The sequence below is a fragment of the Chlamydotis macqueenii genome, chromosome 2 (assembly GCF_036417535.1).
Source record: "Chlamydotis macqueenii isolate bChlMac1 chromosome 2, bChlMac1.mat, whole genome shotgun sequence".
NCBI lineage: Eukaryota > Metazoa > Chordata > Aves > Otidiformes > Otididae > Chlamydotis > Chlamydotis macqueenii.
The window spans coordinates 151,853,312-151,877,147 of NC_141557.1; the positions used below are offsets into that span (position 1 = coordinate 151,853,312).

Consider the following 23,836-nt stretch of genomic DNA (forward strand, 5'->3'; position numbering starts at 1 on the left):
CTCACATTCTTTTGATAAGGATTCCCTACATCCAGTGGTGGAGGGGAGGGTGCCAGCTTTCTGAGTGTGCTGGGAGTCTGGGGAAATGTGTCAGCATTACCTGCTGTAGGTCTGCGTAATATCATCAGGCTCAGCAAAATTATTTGATTTGTAGCTGATGAAGGTGCAACACTCAGAAAGTAAGGATCTTCTAGATAAAAATGACTTGTTTTTTTTTTTTTAAAGACCCAACAAACTAACCCAGTGCAATGCTCATGTATGCTACCGAAGGCAGAGAATCATTATCTTGCAACATAGTTTTGAAGAATGCAATATATCAGAGGAATAGAAATAAAAAGAGGTAATATGTGTGCTGGGAGTGAAGGAAACCCTGTGGGATGGAAAGTTTCACAGCACCTGCTTAGCATGAATCTCACTTAAGTAGAAAAAAAGATTGGCAGCCTCCATTACCAAAAATCAATCATCCATGCACTGAATTTGCTTAATCTGTGAAAACAAACTCATCTGCACAGGGGAGCTCAGGGAAAACTAAAAAGTTTAGTGCTGTTGCCCATCAGTTCAGCAGTTAGTCTAGCTGTATGCAAACTCTGCATTTTAGGGGAAAATGAGATTTTCCATTTCTCAGCACCTGCTAATGAATAGATTTTTTTTCTTCATTAATATCTTCCAGTGCGTTCCAGCAACCTTGTCATAATGCCGTAGTAAAACTGAGATGCCCCTTTCACGCTAAACCTGTATCTCTGGTACTGAAATACTCCCCAGCTTAACACTGTTTATGCTTGTCCTCATTCAGAACATCTGAAGAATATTGTTCAGTCATCTATAGAGTAAATCAAGTGTGGAAAGACATAAACCTTTAATTAAGTACAATGTGATGCTCCCTCTCAGAGAAGACAAGAGGCATTTGTTGTAAGCTTCATGCTCACCTGCTTTGTTACATTAGAAAAAGTACATTTGAAAAAAAAAGTACCAGGAAAGATGCAGAGCATTTAAGAGAAGCAGTGGGTTACTTCCTCAGCAGTTAAGAGCACTATGTGTACTACAGGGAGTAGAAACCCCCATCATTTCAGTGGGAACAGGAGACGTTTACCCAAGGGTAACACATTTCAGGCAGCAAATCTCAAGGACGGAGAAGTGAGGGTTATGCATCGAACACTCTCTGAATATGCTGTCATGCTGTGGAGGGAAAATGCAAAGAGCAATGAGACAACACTCACCCCATATCCTCCTCTTGTTTCTGGATCTTAAGCAAACTCTTGTTTTTTGGCTACAGAAAGTCTACAGCCTTCTTCCCCCTTTAATCCATCCCATGATGGATCAATTGATTTGGGCAAGCTCCTATTTCCATGTAGTTCCTCCAAAGCCCAATTTTGCTTGGCTTCAGGGTGAAACACACCAGTTCTCATGGCTTCTTCCCCACCCTGACATGCCCTAGTCCAACATCATAGGAATGAGAGTCCAGTGCTATGATGGGACCTGGCAGCATCAGGGATTGAGGAAAAGCAGCACCAGTGCACGAAGCATTGGCTTCACACTGACTCCCACATGAAGGTTGTTTATTTTTTAAGCTTTAATTGTAGAGTAAAAGAAAACTGCTCCTTTGTCTGCTCTTGATTTTTCAGCTCTAGAAACTCCTTCTATGTTGAAGTACAACTGAGTGTGTTCCCTAAATCACAGCAGCACAGTGGCCTCAAGTCTTTAACAAGGAATGATATTATGTGGCAACTAGAAACCTCCTGAATTTTCTGTTAGATCTTGATGAAGGTGTCCATGGTCTTTACTTTGGAACATATGTCTCCTGATTTTGAAGAAAAATGCACGAAATGAAATCACATGACAAATCCAGTGCAAAATCACAGAAGTCTTGTATCTCTATCTAGCATATGTAGGTCCAAAGCCAGAGTATGATGGACTGCAGATTCCTAAAATGCTCAGAGGCGTGACTGTTTAGCTCCAACATTTAGATTTAACTTCTGTGGACTTGAATCCCATGGTCTTTGTTTCTATTTGCTGTTTGGCTGAAGTGTTCCAGACAATTCAGCCTGTATTCAGAAGCTTTTCCATAACCAAGGAATATGTTTCAACCTTTTAAGCTATTCTGAAACCAGGTGAGATACATTTTTTGAGAAATACAGTTCTAGAGCCAGTCTTCCCTTAGAAGATGTTGCTAGCCACTGCCCTTTCTATAAAGTGAAGCGCATGGATGTATATGAAAACCAGACACAGAAGTACATAGATCCAGGAATCATGGGAAAGCAAAATTATTAATTAATTTGAATGAAATTAAATGAAATACATTACTTGGCAGGAAGGATAAGGAGATAGACTCGCTGGGGCCTGCTTGCCATCTCATTTACATCGATATCACTTCCGTGATTTCAGTAATGTTGTGGGGGGTAAATCAGAATTGATTCTCTTCTTGGTTTATGTGCACACTGAAATGTTGCAAAGGAACACTTTAATTCTTTCTCCTCTGGGTGTACTCAGTTTTCATGGCAATTCAGCTATTGTGCAGAAAGTGTTGTGATATGTGCAGCCTAATGTGAATGTCATTATGCCCCAGATGTTTATATTCATTATGATTTATTTAAAACTGCCAGGATAAGTAATACAACTGCATTTGCTCTGAAGACACATCCATCTGATTCCCATTCTATATAATCCTGCAACCTGGAATGAACCTCTGTGATTCCACTTGGATGCAACTGTATTGGTTTCTACATTGGCACAATGCTGAGTGAAGAACAGATTTCAAATGCTTGCTGTGGCAATGTACACCCAGTTTTGGGTGGCGCTGGGTGCCGCTGCTTATTACCTCTGAACCAAATGTGATCTTTGGGTTGGTCTTTCTTATGCTGACTGGGAAGAGAGAGAGTGACATTATTTAACCTACCTTTTTCTAACAGGTTATGCACAATAAACTGATCGGGAGTGTGCTGATAGGTTCCTTTAAAGTAGATCTGGGGACTGTGTACAGTCAGCCAGGTAAGTGATGCATTTTCTGCCTTTTTTGTCTGTTGAATGAGATGGGATGCAGGGGATGAGAGGAGAGGGAGGGATACTGCTTTTCCACTTAGATGCTTGTTTATGTTAGGGGATTAACTTAATGAGATTTTTGAAAGTATTGTTTTCCTCTCTGGATACCGGAGGACCAGCCAAATTTTTGGAAAAATGTTCAACACTTAAAACACCTTGAGACTCTACCCATCGGTGGGAAGCACTTACAAAGGCTGGCTTTTCTTTTGGGGGACACAGTGAGCAGCTGAATGCTTACAAATGCTTACAAAACCTCTCATTCATTACAGAGCACCCAAAGCTCTACTGCGTGTGTTGGGATAGATGGGGTGCAGGGAGGGAGGGTGGGATGGACAGATTGTAAAGGGAGAGAGGAGAAAGAGGTGACAAAAAGGCAACCATGGATCCATTTGATCTGCCAGCTTAAGAGCTGCCCAGTGCTTTCTGAAATCTGAAGCCAAGAAAAGATCACCTACCTCTTTTTTTTGGCCTGTTTTTACAATTACCCACAAAACATGTGTCTTTCTCTCTTCCATAATTACCTAAGGACCTGGTCTCTTCTCAGTCTTTAGGAAAGGACATATTTAGGCCACTTGCTATAGGTGGCCCAGTTACTGCAAAAGGGCAGGCTCATTCAGGCCACCCTCTAATCAGGACTCCTGTAACAGTCAGTAGAGAGAAATGGCGTGACGGAAGTGAGCAGTCTACGTCTGTACTCTGTGCCCTGTATCTCCTGCTCACACTTTTACAGAAGGGCAGTGTCTGAAAGTTGATCTTGAGCTCATATCCCTGGTACACTCTGGTCTCTCCCTTTACATGCCCAAGGTGATAGCCAAGGACTTAACATAAGGTTTAAGGACCTTGCTTGAGGAGGGTTGCTCAAACAGGGCTGCAGCAAGGGCTGTCATGGTTGAATTGTCTTGTGCGTTTTCCCACTGGAAAGATGGAGCTGAACTTACTTCTGGCTGCTTCTCCTTCCTCTGATGGCTGTCCACCCTCCCTCCTCCCCTTCTCAGCTGGCTGCCAGTGTTACACCTGGCCACAGCTCCCAGCGAGGATTTTGCTGCAGGATACGACTGAGATATTGAAAAAGCTCTCATCAAAAAAGGTGGCCTTTCCTCATAAAGTTGCAGCCTTAAGTCATCTGCTGAATCTCAACTGACCTTCCACTGGTTTTTAGTCATTGGTCTCAGTAACCACTGATGCAAAAGAGCTTGTTCCTGACGAGCTCTAGATCAATCCTCATTTGCCTTTTGGGTCACACCACATTTTGGGCTCTCCAGATGTGTGTGGTAAATAAATGTACTTCAGCACAATCATCCAGAAAGTCGAAATGTTATTTGCAGTGCCCTTTCTGGGAATGGAGAGGAGAAATATTTACTTTTTTTTTGGCATCCACTATTTGGATGTTTGTTCTGGTTTTGTTTAGTGAGGGGGGGCCTAAGGTGGTAGCTTCTGTAGGAAACTGCTAGAAGTTGTTCCCCTTTGTTCAGTGGACTTGGCTGGGTCTAGGGCAGACCCGCTGCTGGCCAAGGCCGAGCCAATTGGTAGCAGAATGTTCCGTGATAAGGCCTCTGCAATAACGTATTTAAGAATACTCCCTGGTGAGACCCCACCTGGAGTACTGTGTCCAGTTCTGGAGTCCCCAATATGAGAAGGACATGGACCAGCTGGAGAAGGTCCAGAGGAGGGCCATGAAGATGATGAAAGGGCTGGAGCACATCTCCTATGAGGACAGGCTGAGAGAGTTGGGGCTGTTCAGCCTGGAGAAGAGGAGGCTCCGGGGAGACCTGATAGCGGTCTTCCAGTACCTCAAGGGGGCCTACAAGAAATATGGGGAGAGGCTGTTCAGTAGGGCCTGTTGTGATAGGACAAGGGGTAATGATTTTAAAATAGACGGAAGTAGATTTAGATTGGATATTAGGAAAAAATTTTGTACAATGCGAGTTGTAGAACACTGGAACAGGTTGCCCAGAGAGGTGATGGATGCCCCATCCCTGGAATTGTTCAAGGCCAGGCTGGATGAGGCTCTGAGCAACCTGATCGAGTTGGGGATGTCCCTGCTCCTTGCAGGGGGGTTGGACTAGATGACCTTTGAAGGTCCCTTCCAACCCTAACCATTCTATGATTCTATGATTCTATGAAACAGAAAAAAAGGGGAGATGTGAAGCAGCTGAGCGCGGGCAGAGAGGGGGAGGCGTGAGCCTTGCGGGCCTTGCAGGCCTCACCCTCTGGCCTCCTGCTGGGCAGCCAACTGGGATCAACTTGGCTTCGCCTGGTTCCAGGAAGTGGAGAGGAGATGAGATGTGAATGAGATGTAAAAAGATCCTGAGAGGCGTCTGCCAGCCTGTTGTGAAGAATTTTTCTTGTGAGAGGAACGGCTGCAGACGCCAAGGTCAGTGAAGAAGGAGGGGGAGGAGTAATGCGGCTCCTGGACAGAATTCCCCTGCAGCCCCTGGTGCAGCCCATGGTGGAGCAGGTTGTCCCCCTGCAGCCCATGGAGGTCCATGGAGGGGCAGAAATCCACCTGCAGCCCGTGGAGGTCCCCACACCGGAGCAGGTGAAGGCCTGAAGGAGGCTGTGGCCCATGGAGGGCCTGCTGGGGCAGCTGTTCTGGAGAGACTGCACCCCGTGGAAGAGATGACCCACGCCGGAGCAGTTTCACGAAGGACTGTGGCCTGTGGGAGGAACCCCACGAAGGAGAAATGCGAGAAGTTCTTCCCCTGAGGACAAAGCAGTGGCATGAAACAACTTGTGATGAACTGACCGCGACCCCAATTCCCTCTTCCCCCCTGTGCCGCTCGGGGGGGGGAGGTAGTAGAGATAATGTTAAGCCCGGGAAGAGGGAGGGGTGTGGGGGGAAGGTTATCTTGTTCTCTGTCTCATTCTTCTGCTAGTTTTAGAAATAAGTGAATACTTTTCCCCAAGTCGAGTCTGTTTTGCCCATAACGGTAACTTTAAGGATTTCTCCCTGTCCTTATCTCAAACCTCAAGCTGTTTTTCTTATATCATCTCCCCCTATTCTCTTGGAGGGTTGGGGGACTGAGAGGGAGACTGCGTAGTCTGGTCCCGATCGGGGCTGAACTACGACAATGTTAAAGCCTGTCCGTCTTACAGGTCATCAGTTTTGTGACAAGTGGGCACTTCTCACAGACCCTGCTGACATTAGAACGGGAGCCAAGGGATACCTGAAGTGTGATATCAGTGTGACTGGGAAAGGTGATGCAGTGCAAGCTACACAGAAAACAGCTGATACTGAGGAGCAGATTGAAAAGTACTGCAATAATTTCTTTTTTACTGCTTCCTTTTTTAACAAGTACCTCAAAAGTTCTCTGCTTTCCTTTCCATTTTTTCCTTGCTAACTCAGGGTTAATAGGAGGATAGTATCGTACATCTGTCTGTTCTGAAGTTCTCAAAGAGAGTTTTTACAATCCTCTTAAATAAATTGAAGGGCATGTTATGGTCACTTCTCTGCAGTTGATAGAGTTGACCATGCCCTGTGGCTAAGTACCAGATTATCCCTGACAGAAGGTTCATTCATCTGAACCCAGTTAAATATTTCTGAAAAGCAGTGAAGACAAAAAAAAATATGAGGAAAAATTATTCCTTCTCCTTTGTCAGATGTGTGTGCATGCATATTTTTCATATCCTTAAATAAACTCAAGTGCCTTAGCATCCTCCTTGTAAAATACAGGAGTTCAGGGTGGTAAAGAATGCTGCCAGCATGCTTTAAATTTTACAGGAGCAGCGTTTCTGGTCAGTACTGACTTACTGGACTGAGTCCATGGACAGCCACCAAGATGATGGAGGGCTGGAACACATGTTATGCAGAGAAAGGCAGGTGTGTGTGTGTGAGGGTGGTTGCTTGAGCCTTAAGAATAGCAGATTAAGGGGGACCTTACATGAAGAGAGCAGAGCCAGACTCTTTTCAGAGGATTACAGAAGAATGAGAGGTTTGGGATGCAGGTTAGAACAAGGGAATTTCAGAACAGATACAAGAGAATTTTTATCATGAAGATGATAAAATGTAGCAGGGGCCCAGAGAGAGTGGGGAATCCTTGGAGATATTCAGAGTTTGCTGGACAAGGTCCTGAGCAACCTGATTTAACTGGAACTGCTTTAAGCAGGGGGTTAGAGCACATGACCTTCAGAGGTCATCTTTATCCTACACGTTCTGTGCTTTTCTGGTTCTATATCACATGGAAATGTTTGCTGAGTAATGCTGTGTCATTTTCTCACGGTAATCAAAAAAAGTTTTGGTTTAGATGCAGAAGCAAATTCATATGCCCTTTTTTGTTTTTTCAGGACACAAGCTAACTTGAGATAACAATTTTATTGGAAAAAAAATATTACTTCATTTTCTGAGTTTTCATTTTTTAAGGAAATGGCCTCTTTTTTCTTTCAGGAACCTCTTGATTCCCAAAGGCTTTCCATCTGAAAGACCATGGGCCAGATTTTATGTGAGAATTTACAAAGCAGAAGGACTTCCAAAGATGAACTCTAGCATCATGGCCAATGTCACCAAAGCATTCATAGGCGACAGTAAGGACCTTGTGGATCCCTATGTGGTGGTCATGTTTGCAGGTCAAATGGTAATTGGGATCCTCTTGATCACGAATGTAGACTTTCTTTCCTATTTCCTACAGGCAGGTGGTTATGCTGATGTCCTTTAACTTATAGTTACATAAATTAAGCAAAACATGTATTTCTTTCATCAGAAAGAAAATTTTCAGTTGTTAAATTATGCAGGGACAAAGTGATGGAAACACTTAATGCCAGCAGATCTAACACCAGCCTCGCAGCAGTAGGTCAGGCAGCAGGAGGGGAAAGAGAAGTCTGTAGATTTGTTACTAAAACATCAAGTTACAAGACAATGAATTACCCAGTGTGGTATTAGGTAAGTGCTATGTTCTTGTCTCCCTAGAGCAAAAAAAGGAAGCAGGACTGCAATCAGTAAAGATGCTTAAATCTGTATTTTAGGGCTGTGTATTGACTTCTGAATTACTCTGTTGTAATTCAAGACCCTTGCAGCTTTTCTGTGGGTAGCAGAAGAGGAAGCATTTGAGTAGACTCTGTCTCAGTGTTACCTGACTTTGTTGCTCCCAGAGCTCTTGCACCATCAAATATGCTGCTACAGAGAACTGCTGAGAGAGACCTTCTGACTTTGGTGTAAGAGGAGTGCAGAGGAGGTCCAGGGGCCTGGTTCCTCTGGGGTACACCCATAAAGCACCATGTCAGGGAGCTTGTCTTGATTATTGGTGTAAATAAGGAAAGAATCAAACTGGAAACAATTTTAAGCCAGCAATGCTTTCTGTGTGCAAGGAAGCCTTAGGGAGAACTCCAGTTATAGATGTTTCAGGCATGAGAATGAGGCCTTGGTGCTGGTTTCATGTTTTGTTGTGAATCCGAATTGCAAAGTATTACATCTGAAAGTAGTATGGGTTAAAATGGTCAAATGTGTGCAGCTACTTCAGGTTTAATAGAAGGCTGAATAAGATACAAGAATGGGTCACTGACGTGAGTTTGCATGCCAGCATGTAAAATATAGGTGTAGAGGTATTGGTGGTGGGTTTCCTGACTCGATCCTCCCCAACAAATGTGAAAGTAGAGGGCCTGCCACAGCGTGTGGCTGCACGGACTGTGATACAGTCCTGCCATCTCCTTCAGACTAGGAGGAAGAGCTCTGGTCTCTACGTCCCTAGCACATAGGCACATGACCAGAACCCGAGCCACAGTAATAATATTTTATGCTAGATAAATTGCCTCATTTAAGGTAATTCCATTGGTACATGCAGCCTGGCAGCTATAATGAATTTCATCTTTTATGAAACAAATTGCACGGCATTATGACTACCCAGGTATTTCAAGAGCCATTTGAAGATGTGCAGTTTGCAGCAGAAATGCCAAAGTCTGACTTCACAGATGTGTTTTGTGCATAAGGGGCCTGAAAAATTAGATCTTATTCCAGGCTCTGCTGTGTGCAGGTGAGAATTCTTTAGCCATAATGTGGTCTTTTATTAGATATGCAGAGGAAAATAAGCAGGGTAATAGAAAAGCCAAAGTACTTTCAAGATAGGATATTAGTGCTTTAAAAATGACCAAAGGGATGTTGCTAAGTGCAATTTCTGCTATACTCGTTGCCATTCTCCAGAGTCTGTCCCCTCTCCTGTTAAATTTGCTGGACTTTAATTTCAGGGTCGGACAACAGTGCAAAAGAACTGTGCAGATCCAGTATGGCATGAACAGATTATCTTCAAGGAAATGTTCCCTCCACTCTGCCGAAGAGTCAAAATCCAGGTCTGGGATGAAGGCAGCATGAACGATGTCGCCTTAGCCACCCACTTCATTGACTTGAAGAAAATATCAAATGAACAAGATGGTGACAAAGGTAAAGGGGAAAGTGTTTATTCCAGAATATGCCCTTAAAGTAAAATCTACTTGCTTGGGATCTTGGGCACTGGCTAATCCCATTTTAGGCATGCCCAAAGCTCAAGTGAGCATCCATACTTTTTGTTGGTTCTGATAGTTCTTCTTTTATTTAATTTGAAGTTATATTACATCATGCTTGGTGCATGGTGGTCTGACATAGCCTTTCTTGTTAGAGGGCTGCTACATAATTTGGTACCTTCTTTCTGACTGTGGCAATAGTCTGCTCTAGTCTGCTAGGGATGACTGATGTAAATTTATAGTTTGTGCTAGTTTCTGTCTGGTAATGAAAGCACAAAGTGCAAATTGGGGGTAGAGCAGGTTTGTGATTTTTATCTACTCAGTAAGAGCAGATTTCCTAGGTAGGGCTCAGCTGGGTGCTATGACAGCTCAAGGAGGTACCATCAACTAATGTGTTTGTCCTCATGTATGTAAAGTTGAGTTCACTATCTGGAGTCTTTTCTCTGATGTTTGAGCCTACGTGTACAGCCTTATTTATGCTGTGTGATTCAAATATGAAACACATTTAGTTATCACAGCTGAGCAAAGGCACTGTAACTCCTTAAACTTTGCAATTCAGATGTGGATCTGAGTCATTACTCAAAAAATAAAAGATAAATTGTATTAGGTGAGTAGTGGCATGGGCTTGGGAACAGTTTGGGCAAGATGACAAGGCCTCCATTTCTCTCCCACCATGTCCCAGCTCTCAATCTGTGGCAGCAGGCTCTTTCTAAGAGGTGCAACAGGCCTCACGCCCTAGCACGTGTGGTATGAATACCTTCTGAAAAAGAGCTTCATAACAACAGAGTCCCTAGTTGGGTATTGGCAGAGGCTCCTTGGCACCTAAGAGTTGCCCTGCAAAATAGTGCTTTATATGAAGTGATCCCTAACTGCATAGAAATGGGTCCAGGCTTGGCTTTTGGTGTGCAAAAGGGAAGATTTATTGGAGCAGAGAGTGAGGAGAGCATGCTAATGCCTAGTGGAAATGCCGTAAAATGCACTTTATCTCCAGGGTTTTTGCCTACCTTTGGGCCTGCCTGGATCAATCTCTATGGCTCACCCAGGAACAGCAGCCTCATAGATGACTACCAGGAGCTTAATGAAGGTTTTGGAGAAGGAGTCTCCTTCAGGGGACGTCTCTTCATTGAAATTGCTGTGGAGATACTTTCAGGAGGAGCCCGTGAGTCGAAGTTTTCAAGTTTTATCAAGGATATCAAATTGTCATCTAAAGATAAAGACTTCAAAGCACTCAAAGGAAAAGACAAAACTGAGAAAGCAGGAGAGGATCGAAAGTCATTTTCTCCTTCAGATAAGATGAACTCAACCGAAGTGGAAGTCGAGCCATTCGATGTGCCTTCAGAGGTTGGTATGATCATAGAATCATAGAATGGTTAGAGTTGGAAGGGACCTCCAAAGGCCATCTAGTCCAACCCCCGTGCAAGGAGCAGGGACATCCCCGACTAGATCAGGTTGCTCAGAGCCTCATCTAGCCTGGCCTTGAACAATTCCAGGGATGGAGCATCCATCACCTCTCTGGGCAACCTGTTCCAGTGTTCTACAACTCGCATTGTACAAAATTTTTTCCTAATATCCAATCTAAATCTACCTCACTCTATTTTAAAACCATTACCCCTCGTCCTATCACAACAAGCCCTAGTGAACTGTCTCTCCCCATCTTTCTTGTAGGCCCCCTTGAGGTACTGGAAGACCGCTATCAGGTCTCCCCGGAGCCTCCTCTTCTCCAGGCTGAACAGCCCCAACTCTCTCAGCCTGACCTCATAGGAGACGTGCTCCAGCCCTCTGATCATCTTCGTGGCCCTCCTCTGGACCCTCTCCAACTGGTCGATGTCCTTCTTATGTTGGGGGCTCCAGATCTGGACACAGTACTCCAGGTGGGGTCTCATGAGGGCAGAGTAGAGGGGGAGAATCACCTCTCTCAACCTGCTGGCCACGCTCCTCTTGATGCAGCCCAGGATGCGGTTGGCCTTCTGGGCTGCAAGGGCGCATTGCCGGCTCATGTTAAGCTTCTCATCCACCAGCACTCCCAAGTCCCTCTCCTCAGGGCTGCTCTCGATCCATTCTCTGCCCAGCCTGTATTTGTGCCTGGGATTGCCACGACCCAGGTGCATGATATTAAGAGATTGATTGATATGTGAAATTGATTGACATGTGTCCCTAAACCTCCAGCAATGGCACCAATGTGTGTATTTGGAATGTGTATCAGGCCACGTAATACTGCTTTTATGTGCTCCCTACAGCTTCTCCATGCCTTCACAGTCTTGGGACCTTCCCATAATAATGCAGCACAAATGGAGCGTAACTGTGTACCTGTAACTCATAAAAAATCACAAATAGGACTCTATTTCCATAAAACTTAGTCTTCTGTCCTATTATACCTTCTGGCTAGATGCATCCATATGTTCCTATTAGAAACGTATATGTTGTAATATCTGCTAATTTATACACAGCTGATGGGGGTCGATGGTAATTATAAAGTCTGATATCCTGCACTAATTTGAGAAAATTGGTAGTTGTCAATTGAAGTTAGGAGGGAATCACTGATGCAGAATTTGTGCAAGTGCAGAGGGATACAGCCTAGCCTGTTTTACTCTCCTCCTTTAACTCTGCATTATAAATCTCATTTTAGTTTGCTGATCTCTTTAGGAGTGGGGCTGCGAATCATTCTCAGACTCAGTTGGTGTTAACTGATGTTACTGTCCTAACTCCGCCTATTGTACTGAGTTACATCATGGGAAGATCTGTGCGACAATGCTTTGAGAAGGCTGTGCAGTTGTGGCAGGGCATGTGGGCTCAGGTGCTGAGCCAATACTTGAGTTTTAATTCTCTGCTCCATCACATCACCGTCTGGGAGCAATAGCACATTGGTGCATATGCAAGCTCTACTTTTTTTACCCAATAAATAGGAAGAAAAAGAGTTTCATAACCAATTTTCTTCCCACTTCGGTATGACACTGACCAAAATTTTGTCTATTGTAGTAGGAGTCTAACCTCAGTGCTTAAGCTACTCATGTCCTTTATTAGATCTGATTCTTGGTCTTTTGACTCCATCTTTACAAGTAAACAGGAGAGGAGAAATTGTTCTTTGGTCTTGAGACCTAGCCTTGACAAATGCTCTTCCTTGGTCTGTAGCCTGGCATTGCTGGCATGAGTGCTGGAGCAGGACTAAGAGTGTGTTAGCAGAGAAATGGCATGGGTAATTGCAAGCCAGTTGTGCAAACCTGTGGCCTGGTCTTGCTTTATGTATTCATATAGTTGTAAATTGCCTCTGTCCCTCAGTTATTCTCTGAAGATTGTAGTAGAAGTGACATGAGAAGTTTATTTCCATATAGATTTTCCTTTATATGGAAGAAATCCATTATTGTGAGCAGCTCAAACACTATGGTCTTAGGGGCTAGCTAAATACTCCAGGTAAAGAAACAAACCCTGCTGTAACACCAATAAATATTAATAGTAGTAATCTGTTGGAGCAAGTCCAGAGGAGGCCACAAAGATGATTCAAGGGCTGGAGCACCTCTTCTATGAGGACAGGCTGAGACAGCTGGGACTGTTCAGCCTGGAGAAAAGAAGGCTCTGGGGAGACCTTATAGCGGTCTTCCAGTACCTAAAGGGGGCCTGCAGAAAAACTGAGGAGGGACTTTTGACAAGGGTATGTAGTGATAGGACAAGGGATAAAGGCTTTAATTGGGAAAAGGGTAGGTTTAGAGTAGATATAAGGAAGAAATTCTTCATTGTGAGTGTGATGAGGCACTGGAACAGGCTGCCCGGAGAAGTTGTGGATGTCCCATCCCTGGAGGTGTTCAAGACCAGGTTGGATGGGGCTTTGAGCAACTTGGTCTAATGGAAGGTGTCCCTGCCCAGGGCAGGGAGATTGGAACTAGATGATCTTTAAGGTCCTTTCCAAACCAAACCATTCTTTGATGTATTTCTGGCTACTGTGCCTCAGTTTCGAATACAGAATGAGTAAAAGGCAACAATATAACACAGTGATGCTTTGTATTCTTTTGGTTTTGATATTCAGTAATATTTCATGCTACAGTAGACACAGTAGTTGTATTACAACTCTTTGAAAAGAAAAGCAGGAACTGGAGACATTACAAATAAAGTGAAAAATGTCTCATGGAGCCTCTGCAACAGGAGAGGCAAATTACCAAGCCCCACAGCACAACTTTATTCTAGCAGCAAGAAGACATTAAACATTTGCAATTTGCTTTCTTTATAATAGGAGATAGATGTGTGTGTCATAACCTCTGAGCCTCAGCTTGATTAGGCACCCTGTGTTCTGGATTCATGCTGAAAATAGTGAAGGTGCAGGGAAGCTAAAGCTACTCTGGAGCTGCAATCTATTTATGGTTTTAGCTTTGATACGTGATGCTGCTAATCCTTTCACTGAATACCTATGCCCTTTTACTGCATGCAGCAGAGGTTTTTCAAAATGAAGAGAATCATGAGCTCTGTCAAAAGTTATTTCCACTTGGCAAAAGTCAGGGAAACAAATATTCATACACAGCTGAGGTTTTATTCATTCCCTCACTCTGTTGCAAAAGAAACCAGTACTGATCTTGCCTAATGGGCTTCATTCAGTACACTAGTGTCTGTGCTGTGAAATTAGTAGCATTTGCGTTTGGTAGTCAGAGTCTAAATCTGGGGAGAACTCAAACCACAAAATTTATCTCCTTTGGGCTTAGTCTTGGTTTGGGGCTAATAGCTTGTTTTGTTAATGACCCAAGAGCGCTAGCAGTGTTAGCTAGCCTTCCTTGAGCGAGAGCATGTGCCAAGGACAAGCAGATGCTGGGGATCCAATAGGTTTAAACAGAGCCAAGCAGTGCCTTAAAATTCCACAAAAGATTGTTACACTTTTCAGGGTGTGCTGTTGCACCAAGACTCTTTGGCTTCTGTGCTTCCAAAATCTGTGAAAAGCTGAAAACAGGGTTACTGGTTTCTGTGCTGTGACACCAGGGAAGGGAAAGAGCTGAGGCCTGGACCCTGCCCCCTCCTGCACTGAGACCCACCTTTGGGCCTGTAGTTTAAAGCCCAGTAGGACAAAAAAAAGTTAAGTACTGCTTGGTTTCAATAGTCTCTTGCACATGGCTGCCGTCAAATAAAATGTGGATGTCAGAAATTTTAAGCCTTACTGGCAGCGCCAAGAGCTGAGTGTCACTGAGTAAGGTCAAAGCCTTGACAGTACAAACACATGGGCAGTAGGTTAAAGTCATCCCCAGGGAAAGCAGAGCTGGACAAGCGCTCCCCTGCCTGGATGTGTTAGGATGGCAGCATTTACTATTGCAATGCAAAGGAAGACTACTGCTGTATTTACTGCTAAATGACTTCTATCAGGATGGTCATATTTTGTTGCTGTTGTACTATAAGGGCCCTTGAACGTCCATAGATAATTTGAATGATGGTGTAAGAGTATGTGAAGATACTGAAACCATTTAACAGCAACTACTGATGAGGCAGAGTATGAAGTGAGGGGTAATGACTTCTATGTAATCAGTTATGATATAACTGGATGATAATATTGACAAGACCACAGTCACACAGGTTTTATCTCTTTTTCCAATTCTATCAGTTTCTTAGAGAATTGATGTTACTTCTTCCTACAAATTGTGTCTCACTGGTCACCTCAGATTGATAGATGTACAACAGTAAGAGAGCTACCAGAGATTTTTGAAGGCTATTCTGTGCTGTAAAAAAAAAAAGAGTAGAAGGTAAAAAAAAAGTAATTTTCTTCTAAAAAAATATCTTCTCCAATAGATCTACGAAGAGAAATTTGAGGAATTCCTCCTCTTTGGGACATTTTTTGAAGCCACAATGATTGATAGGAAGGTTGGGGACAAGCCAATAACCTTTGAGGTTTCCATTGGTAAGTATGTTAAGCTCTTCTCCAAACCAGAGAGGGAGTCTCCGGAGCAAGGGCATGCTGCGTTTTATTAACAGCTGTGTCTCAGGGCTCAGCAGTCAGCTTCAGAGCAGAGCCTACATATTTGAATTAAATCCTGATCATCATTTCTTTGGGTAGCAGTCATTGTGATGCCTAGCTGTCTCTACTCCCAGATACCCTGTATTAATACAAATCCTCTCACCCAATCTATATAGTGACTCACCCAGTATTTAGCCTTGTCATCTCCTGGGTCACCCAACTCAAATTATTTACCTCAGGGCAGTCCATTCTGTGGTGCCCATTGCAATTAGTCCCTGGCTGTGAGTGAGCCTCTTTCCAAGGAGGATGCATGTGGACCCTCGTGGCCAGCTCCATTGAGCTACATGTGGATCTGTGAGTCTGGCATGGGGGTGATGTACAGCCAAACCTCAAAATGCATGCACCAGCTTGTCCTCTAAGATCCTACTGATAAGTCCTATCATCTTTCTGAATAAAGTGGGACTCTGTTGTGTGAGGGGCCTCCTCGTGGTGGAGATGAATTGTCCCTGGGAGTAGACTAAAGAGACAATTTCATTAACATTGAGCAGATATTCTCAAAGGAGAAGAAATTTCCCTTCAGAGAGAAGTTTGAATTGGTCTCATTTCCCTTGTGAGGGTTTGCTTATCTCTGTATTAGTCCCACTTAGAGTCCAAGTGCACAGTAGCACCCTGGCACTTCCCATATTTTTGCTTGTGTACCTGGGTTTGCTCAACTGTAAGGCTATGTGTGCAGGGAGGCATGTCTGTGACAAACAGGGCAATCAAAGAGTGGTGTTGACTCCTGCTGAAACTTCACAGGAAGCAGAACTGAGAATGACAAGAAACTAATTTGTATAGTTGGGCAAGAAATGATACTGATTCTTGTCAGAATTTATGCTGAAGATGAATCTGACTCTGAATTATGGACCTGAACATCTACCAGCTACCTGCGCAGTTGAAATTTGGATCCAAATTTGACAAATGGCCACTATTTACATGTAAGGCTGAAGCAAAAGTCCAGATCAGGATGTTATATGGGGTGATTCAGCACTTCCTTCTCCTGCAGGGAATGTTTTCTGCCTGTCTCTAATAAAATCTGTAATTACCAGTCTTATGGATGCACCTCTTTCCCAGTGCTGATAATTGCCCTTTAAGGCAAAATCCTATTGTTAGCAGAGTTATCTGACATTAGGCTTGAAGCTGGGGCCTCAAAGCATTGTTATTACTAAGTCTGCAACCCTGCTATGCAAAAATTGCTTGTCTGAAAGCGAGCTTTAGCAGTTTTGACATCAGACTTAGAAATGATATGTTTTAAAGAAGACATACATTTGCTACATAAACCAAATACATACTGGAGCTCCTGGGTCTAGAAATATCAACAGCAGTATTGTTTTTCTTCTGAATTTCTTTAGCAAAAAGCAGAAGGTCCTGGGGGACAGGGACCAGAGGATCACATCACTTAGTGATAGGGGTAGTGTATTAGGTATATATCACATAGGGCAGGTAAGGAAGCACTGTCCTGGAGTCTGAAAAGTCATTGGGACCTACATACCCTGTCAGGACCTTTATAAACTGTGGTATGGCCGTAACAGCTAATGAGCAGAAGGGACCAATGATTTTTCCACTGGTATGACTGGTCTTTCTCTTCTTCTAAACCATATTGAGGTTTGCGATCTCTAAGCTAGTCATCTCTTCACTTGTAACCCTATGTCTCTAGGTAACTTTGGAAATATTACTGATGGGGTGTCAGCAGGAGCTGCAGGGAAAAAGAAGTCACGTGATGGAGAAGCAGAAGATAATCTGCTGCATGAGGGGGAGGATGAAATTTCTCATGACCTTGGAGTATCCCTGATATCCACTACACCCCCTGAGAAGCCACTGATCACAGGTGGGAACAGGTGAGGATCTGTGTTTCAAAACCTCATCATGCAGGACTCTGGTTCCTATGTTATAATCCTGCGGGACTCATTAATGAACCCTGGCAGCATTAAAAGGTTGTGCGGAACTGAGGTGTTCAAATCCTCAATTACAGCTTTCACAAAAATAAAATTTCCAGGCTCCACTGAAGTGAATGGGCTCTGAACCATTTTACACTCTTCTTCTGATCTTGGCCTCGTGGGCTCTTGAACTTCTGGTGCTTCGAAAAGGGCTGCATTATACAAACTATACATTGGAAAGCTATAGGAAAGTGCAACTCCTTCAGTGTTATCCCATACTCTGATCACAAGTAACATCCACTCAGTGACCAGCTCCAGAAGCAGAATAACATATCAAAAATATTGAAATCTGTTCAAGACAAAGTCAGCTTCCTAGAACACTTTTCAGAGCTAATAATTATAGATGTAGACTTGAATGACAAGTAGTAACAGAAGTAGGAGGAAATAGTCCTTGAGAAAAAGGATGCAGAACAATTCTTCTAAATGGCCATATTTATAAACAGAAGTGAGAAGGTTTAATTAATTTTAAAGATTATAATAAAAATAAATATTTTCTTTGTTGCTTTGGTAGGTAGAATGATCCCCGATATTGCTGAATGCCATGACTTGATGGTGCCTCCTTCTTTAGAGTGTCAGGCACTGTGAAGCACTTTTCAGATATAAGGACCAGGTGGGAAATACCAACCTGGATCTGTTTGGTTTTTGAACCTCCCTAAAGTTAAAAAGTACTTTCATCCTTTCTTGCAAAATCTGACTCCATCAGATTAAATAAGGGCTAGTGGAAGAAAACAAGAATGAAAATACCATGGCAGAAATTCTTGTTTCTCCAGCAAATAAATAAAGAGAAGAGGGAAAAAAATCAATGTCTGACAGAAAGATAATTGCCTCTCCTCATTAACAGGACTGTAGATCTGAGTAGATGCTGTGTTATTATCCTCCCCGAGAGACTGTAGGATTTTTAGTTTTTCCCTTAACAAGAATTTAGATTAAAAGAACCTTTGTAAAAGAATGAATCATTCTTCAAATCTGCTATTTGCTTCTTGACTCACTCCGATCCTGAAGTTTTCTCTCATTAAGATAACTTTTCCTCAAATTTATGTAAAATGCTGCATCTTTTTTTCCCTCTTGTGCTGTCTAAAACAGTTTGGCCAACTACAGATACCAGCTAATGACTTTATGACTGTCATCTCATATTGACATCTTACTGGTCTCATTAGTGGATATTTTTAGTATTAATCAGCACTTAATGAGATATCTAATAGTTTAGATAAACTCTGCATTTTAGAATCATAAATGAATAATAGAAAACAATAACAAGAGTCCATTTTGGAGATTAAAGCCACCAATAAATTAAAGGAGCAGGCAGAGCAATAAGACTTCTAAAGCAAACATGATGAAATTGCCAGGAATTTTCCACATTTATGTCAAAACATATAGGAAGGGTAAGCCAACACTGAAAAAATTGTTCCCCTAAATTCTCATAGAGGGAATAATAGACATGAAAGTTCAGTCTTCCATGTGAGTTACTTCATGGCTATATAATTTTCTTAGTAAATCCCATTGAAAGACTCATAACCTCTTTGAATTTCAGGTTAAGATCCACTGGGAGACAGTTGAATTGTTTTTCCCTCTTATAAAACCACCAAAATTAATGATTGCCGAAGACCTGTGTAGCTTTGCTATGCACCGAGCTTAAATGGGTAATGGTCACCTTAGAATCATAGAATTATTAGGGTTGGAAGGGACCTTTAAAGGTCATCCAGTCCAACCTCCCTGCAAGGAGCAGGGACATCTTCAGCTCAATCAGGTTGCTCAGAGCCTCATCCAACCTGGCCTTGAATGTTTCCAGGGATGGGGCATCCACCACCTCTCTGGGCAACCTGTTCCTGTGGTTCACCACCCTTGTTGTAAACATTTTTTTCCTTATGTCCAGTCTGTTTCTACCTCCTTCTATTTTAAAACCATTACCCCTTGTCCTATCACAACAGGCCCTGCTAAAGAGTTTCTCCCCATCTTTCTTACAAGCCCCCTTTAGGTACTGGAAGGCCCATAAGGTCTCCTTGGAGCCTTCTCTTCTCCAGACTGAACAGCCCCAACTCTCTCAGCCTGTCCTCATAGCAGACGCGCTCCAGTCCCCTTACCATCTTCGTGGTCCTCCTCTGGACTTGCTCCAACAGGTCTTCATGTCCTTATTTTGGTGACTCCAGAGCTGGACGCAGTACTCCAGGTGGGTTCTCACGAGAGCGGAGCAGAGGGACAGAATCACCTCCCTAGACCTGCTGGCTGCGCTTCTTTTGATGCAGCCCAGGATGCGGCTGGCTTTCTGGGCTGCGAGCACACATTGCCAGCTCGTGTTGAGCTTCTTATCCACCAGCACTCCCAGGTCCTCCTCCTCAGGGCTGCTCCCTATCCATTCTCTGCCCAGCCTGTATTTGTGCTTGGAATTGCCCTGACTTATACGCAGGACCTTGCACTTGGCCATGTTAAACTTTATGAGGTTTGCATGGGCCCACCTCTCCAGCCTGTCAAGGTCCCTCTGGATGGCATCCCTTCCCTCCAGTGTGTTGACCGCACCACACAGCTTGGTGTCGTCAGCAAACTTGCTGGACTCTATTCCACTGTCCATGTCACCGACAAAGATGTTAAACAGGGTCAATCCCAATACTAACCCGTGAGGAACGCCACTCATCACCGGTCTCCAATTGGACGTTGAGCCGTTGACCACAACTTTTTGAGTGCATCCATCCAGTCAATTCCTTATCCACTAAGTGGTGCATCCATGAAATCCATGTCTCTCCAGTGTAGAGAGAAGAATGTTGTACAGGACAGTGTCAAATGCTTTGCGCTAGTCCGGGTAGATATCCATTAAAAAGCTCTCCACTGTCCCACCATTAGTAAGGAAAAATATGAGACCTCTAGTGTTAAATCCAGTATGGCTGAGCATGATGTTCCATAGTGCTATAGTGTTTATATATAGGTGTGTTGGTTTTATTTGAGGGGGCTATGAGAGGGGGCTACGGTGGTAGCTTCTGCAAGAAGCTGCTAGAAGTTGTTCCCCTTTGTTCAGTGGACTCAGACGGGTCTAGGGCAGACCTGCTGCTGGCCAGGGCTGAACCAACTGGTAGCAGAATGTTCCTTAATAACAGCTCTACAATAATGTATTTAAGAAGAGGAAAAACAGAAAGAAAAAAGAAAAACGAAGACCTGAACAAGATGGAAGAAGCTGGAGCAGCGGAAGAGAGGCGGAGGCATGAGCCTTGTGGGCCTTGTGGCCCTCACCCTCTGGCCTCCCTTTGGCAACCGACTGGGTCCAACTCGGCCCAGCCCGGCTGCAAGAAGTGGAGAGCAGATGAGATGTGAAGAGAACCTGAGAGGCGTCTGCCTGAGCCGGTTGTGAAGAATTTATTGTGAGAGGAACAGCTGCAGAAGCCGAGGTCAGTGAAGGAGGGGGAGGAGTAATGCGGCTCCTGGCTGAGATTCCCCTGCAGCCTGTGGTGACGACCATGGTGGAGCAGGCTGTCCCCCTGCAGCCCATGGAGGCCCACGGAGGGGCAGAGATCCACCTGCAGCCTGTGGAAGACCCCACGCTGGAGCAGGTGGATGCCTGAAGGAGGCTGTGGCCCGTGGAGGGCCCGCTGGGGCAGCTGTTCCAGAGAGACTGCACCCCGTGGAAAAACAACCCACACTGGAGCAGTTTCATGAAGGTCTGTGGCCTGTGGGAGGGACCCCACGCTGGAGCAGGGGAGGAATGTGAGGAGTTCTTCCCCCAGTGAGGAAGGAATGGTGTAGTGACGTGTGATGTGCGACCCCCATTCCCTCTTCCCCTGTGCCGCTTGGCGGAGGGGAAGGGTGGTAGAGATAACGTTAAGCCCAGGAAGAGGGAGGGGTGGGGGGAAGTTACTTTGTTCTCTTTCTCATTATCCTGCTTTGGTTTTAGTAATAAATTAATAATTTTCCCCAAGTCGAGTCTGTTTTATTATCTTTCCCTATTCTCTCGGAGGGTGGGGGGAGTGAGAGAGAGACTGCGTGGTGTGGTCCCGAGCAGGGCTGAACTATGACAATAGGAAAGACAACGTGCTTATCAGGTGCATGGTTTTGACATACTGCCTCCCACAACTCTAATCAAAACATCGGGCTTTGTGACAGGTGTGCGTTAAAGTCTGCAGAGCCTTTGGTTATGCTGGTGTCTTGCTCATTTTTTTTTCAGTACGAAACTCTCATAAAACACTCAAAGAAAGCAGCATGACAGAAAGAGTCAATATGACAACTCAGACCTAAGATAAAAACTGAGAAAAGAGAGAGCATCAGATGCATTTTATCTTATGTCTTATGAGTTCGGTATCACTTTTACTAAGCAAGGTCCTGCAGATCAGCTTCTGCCAAGGAATGTCAATCGCCACTATCTATTGCTTCTGGAAAAAAGTATCTTGTAAAAGATGTGTCAGTGAGACTCTGCCATGCCTCTCCCATTGTGCAGGGTGTGAAACCATTACACTTGAAAAGGTGATCAGATTTTAATCTTTGCTCCTTTTTCCTTTGTTGCTTCCAACCATTTAACAGTATTTCAGAGCTTCTCTGCATACCTCTTCTATCTTTTCTCTGACCCTGGAAAGCACTGAAATTAGATCCATTGACTTCAAGCTTTTTCTCTTCAGGGATCACACAGGTAGCATAAGTGATGCTTGTGTTTGTTCTTCCCAGTATTGAACTGTTTAGCACACGTGAACACATCCTGTCCTGTGTTTGGTTTCTGTGCTGTGAGAGAACACAAGCAGTTTTTCTTTCCCATGCCTCCCCCTGAACTCTTCTCTCACTTTAATGGTCTGTTCTATATTTTCACAGGAACTACCAGTACCTGCCTTATGACGAGAGGAAGCCCTGTATCTGTGTCAAGAGCTACTGGGGCGACCAGACCTTTCGTCTGTACTCTTCCAATACTCTTGAAAAAATGGCAGATCACCTGGTAAGTGGCAACTGTCCTCATAGACTCATGTATTCAGCAGAGTACAGCAGTGAGAGGTCATATTCCCCAAAACAGGCCTTCAAAATTTCCCCCAACTGCATTCCTTGCTGTTCATTTTTTGAGAATATCTAGTGTCAGCCTTTCTCTTTTTTTTCCCCCTAATTTACTTTGATCTGTAAGAGCTTGTCAAGCATTCCTGTACATGATTTTTTTTTTTTTTTTGGCCATAGGGCTATCTTCTTTCCTCAGAAGTGTTTTATTCTTTGTAAGAACAGTTAAACAATTAAAATACGGAGTCTTCTCACTGCACACTTCAAGCATAGTAGCAGGTCCTGTTCAGTCGGGTTACAAAGTCGCCTCCCTCGTTCTTGCTATTCATATAGTGAATACTGCTGTTATAATATTGGCAGAACAACAAAGTGCCCTCCTTTACATAACAGCTTTTTAATGTGGTTTTTTTCATAGGAGGAATCATTAGAACAAGTAAAGGATTTGATCAAAGTTTCAGAGATTGCATCTGAGGAGAAAATGAGGACAACCCTAAATGATTTTATAAATCAAAGCAGGTAACTACATTTACTAGAGGCATACAGAAAATCAACTTTATATATTTGCTACAAATTTGAGGCCTGACAAGGAAACTGATGATAATATTTAAAAGTACAGTAAGCCTACTGAAATATATATTTTATTTATTCTGCTATAAAAGCAAAAACCTTCCCAAACTGGAGTTTCTATTTACACAAAGAAAATATTTTATTGTTATTTTCAACATTCAGTATTGACAGTAGACTACTGCTAGTCATTGTCATATTATTTTGTCTTTCTGGACTCTAAGAACAGAACGTATATAGGGTAAGTAGGGTTTAATAAAGTGTGTGACAGACATATTGTAAAAAAGGACAAGGTTAAGATAAAAACAAAGGATTCCACATGCTGGGAGAAATCACCTGGTGGGCTCTGTGTCAGATTACATGATTGGGCTCAAAATAGATATAAACCCTAATTTCTGTGTATTAACCCTGCTTCTGTGAAATGTGGTGCAGAGTTTTTGGACTCTGTCCTTTGAATTTTTTAAGTGTTCAGTATTTATTTTAGAGAATGTCAGCTGGTTCATGTACTGCAGCAGACAGAGAACATTGCATTCCTAAGTGTTTTAGCAGCTTACATTAAAAAAATAACAAATTTAAAGAACCTTTTATTCCTGTGTCTTAGGGCCTTCATTACCATCACTGAAAAGAAGCCCAAAGGGTTGAACTATACTGCTTTGGACAAAAAGAGACTCATGCTGTTCAGGCAAGAGCTGGTATGTGTGTTTTTGCTTTAAGCATTGATGCAATAATGTTAACTGAAAGCATGCTGGTTGTGTACATATTAATTTCTATTTAACTTCAACATATAATATGAATATAGTACCCAAGAGCATTTTTTTTAATAAACCCTGCTGTACTTAATAAAGAGTTTTAAGATACCCTAAAATAATTCAGAACATGTTGGGTTTAGATACAAATAAGACATTATAATAATGAGCTGATGTTTCTTTTCAATGCATCTTAAAATGGCATGATGCTGAGT

At 43.3% G+C, this 23,836-nt stretch overlaps 1 protein-coding gene across 2 annotated transcripts in view; it reads left to right on the top strand.

Moving 5' to 3' along the window:
• Positions 1 to 23,836, top strand: part of FER1L6 (fer-1 like family member 6) — a 76,583-nt gene that overhangs the window by 10,239 nt on the left and 42,508 nt on the right. For both annotated transcript variants that reach the window (XM_086741239.1, XM_086741238.1), the window contains 10 exons: positions 2,907 to 2,985; positions 6,133 to 6,289; positions 7,421 to 7,607; positions 9,211 to 9,403; positions 10,454 to 10,803; positions 15,217 to 15,325; positions 17,079 to 17,259; positions 22,141 to 22,261; positions 22,727 to 22,827; positions 23,477 to 23,567. In XM_086741239.1, coding sequence (XP_086597365.1) covers positions 2,907 to 2,985; positions 6,133 to 6,289; positions 7,421 to 7,607; positions 9,211 to 9,403; positions 10,454 to 10,803; positions 15,217 to 15,325; positions 17,079 to 17,259; positions 22,141 to 22,261; positions 22,727 to 22,827; positions 23,477 to 23,567 — 1,569 coding nt within the window. The remainder of the gene's footprint in view (positions 1 to 2,906; positions 2,986 to 6,132; positions 6,290 to 7,420; positions 7,608 to 9,210; positions 9,404 to 10,453; positions 10,804 to 15,216; positions 15,326 to 17,078; positions 17,260 to 22,140; positions 22,262 to 22,726; positions 22,828 to 23,476; positions 23,568 to 23,836) is intronic.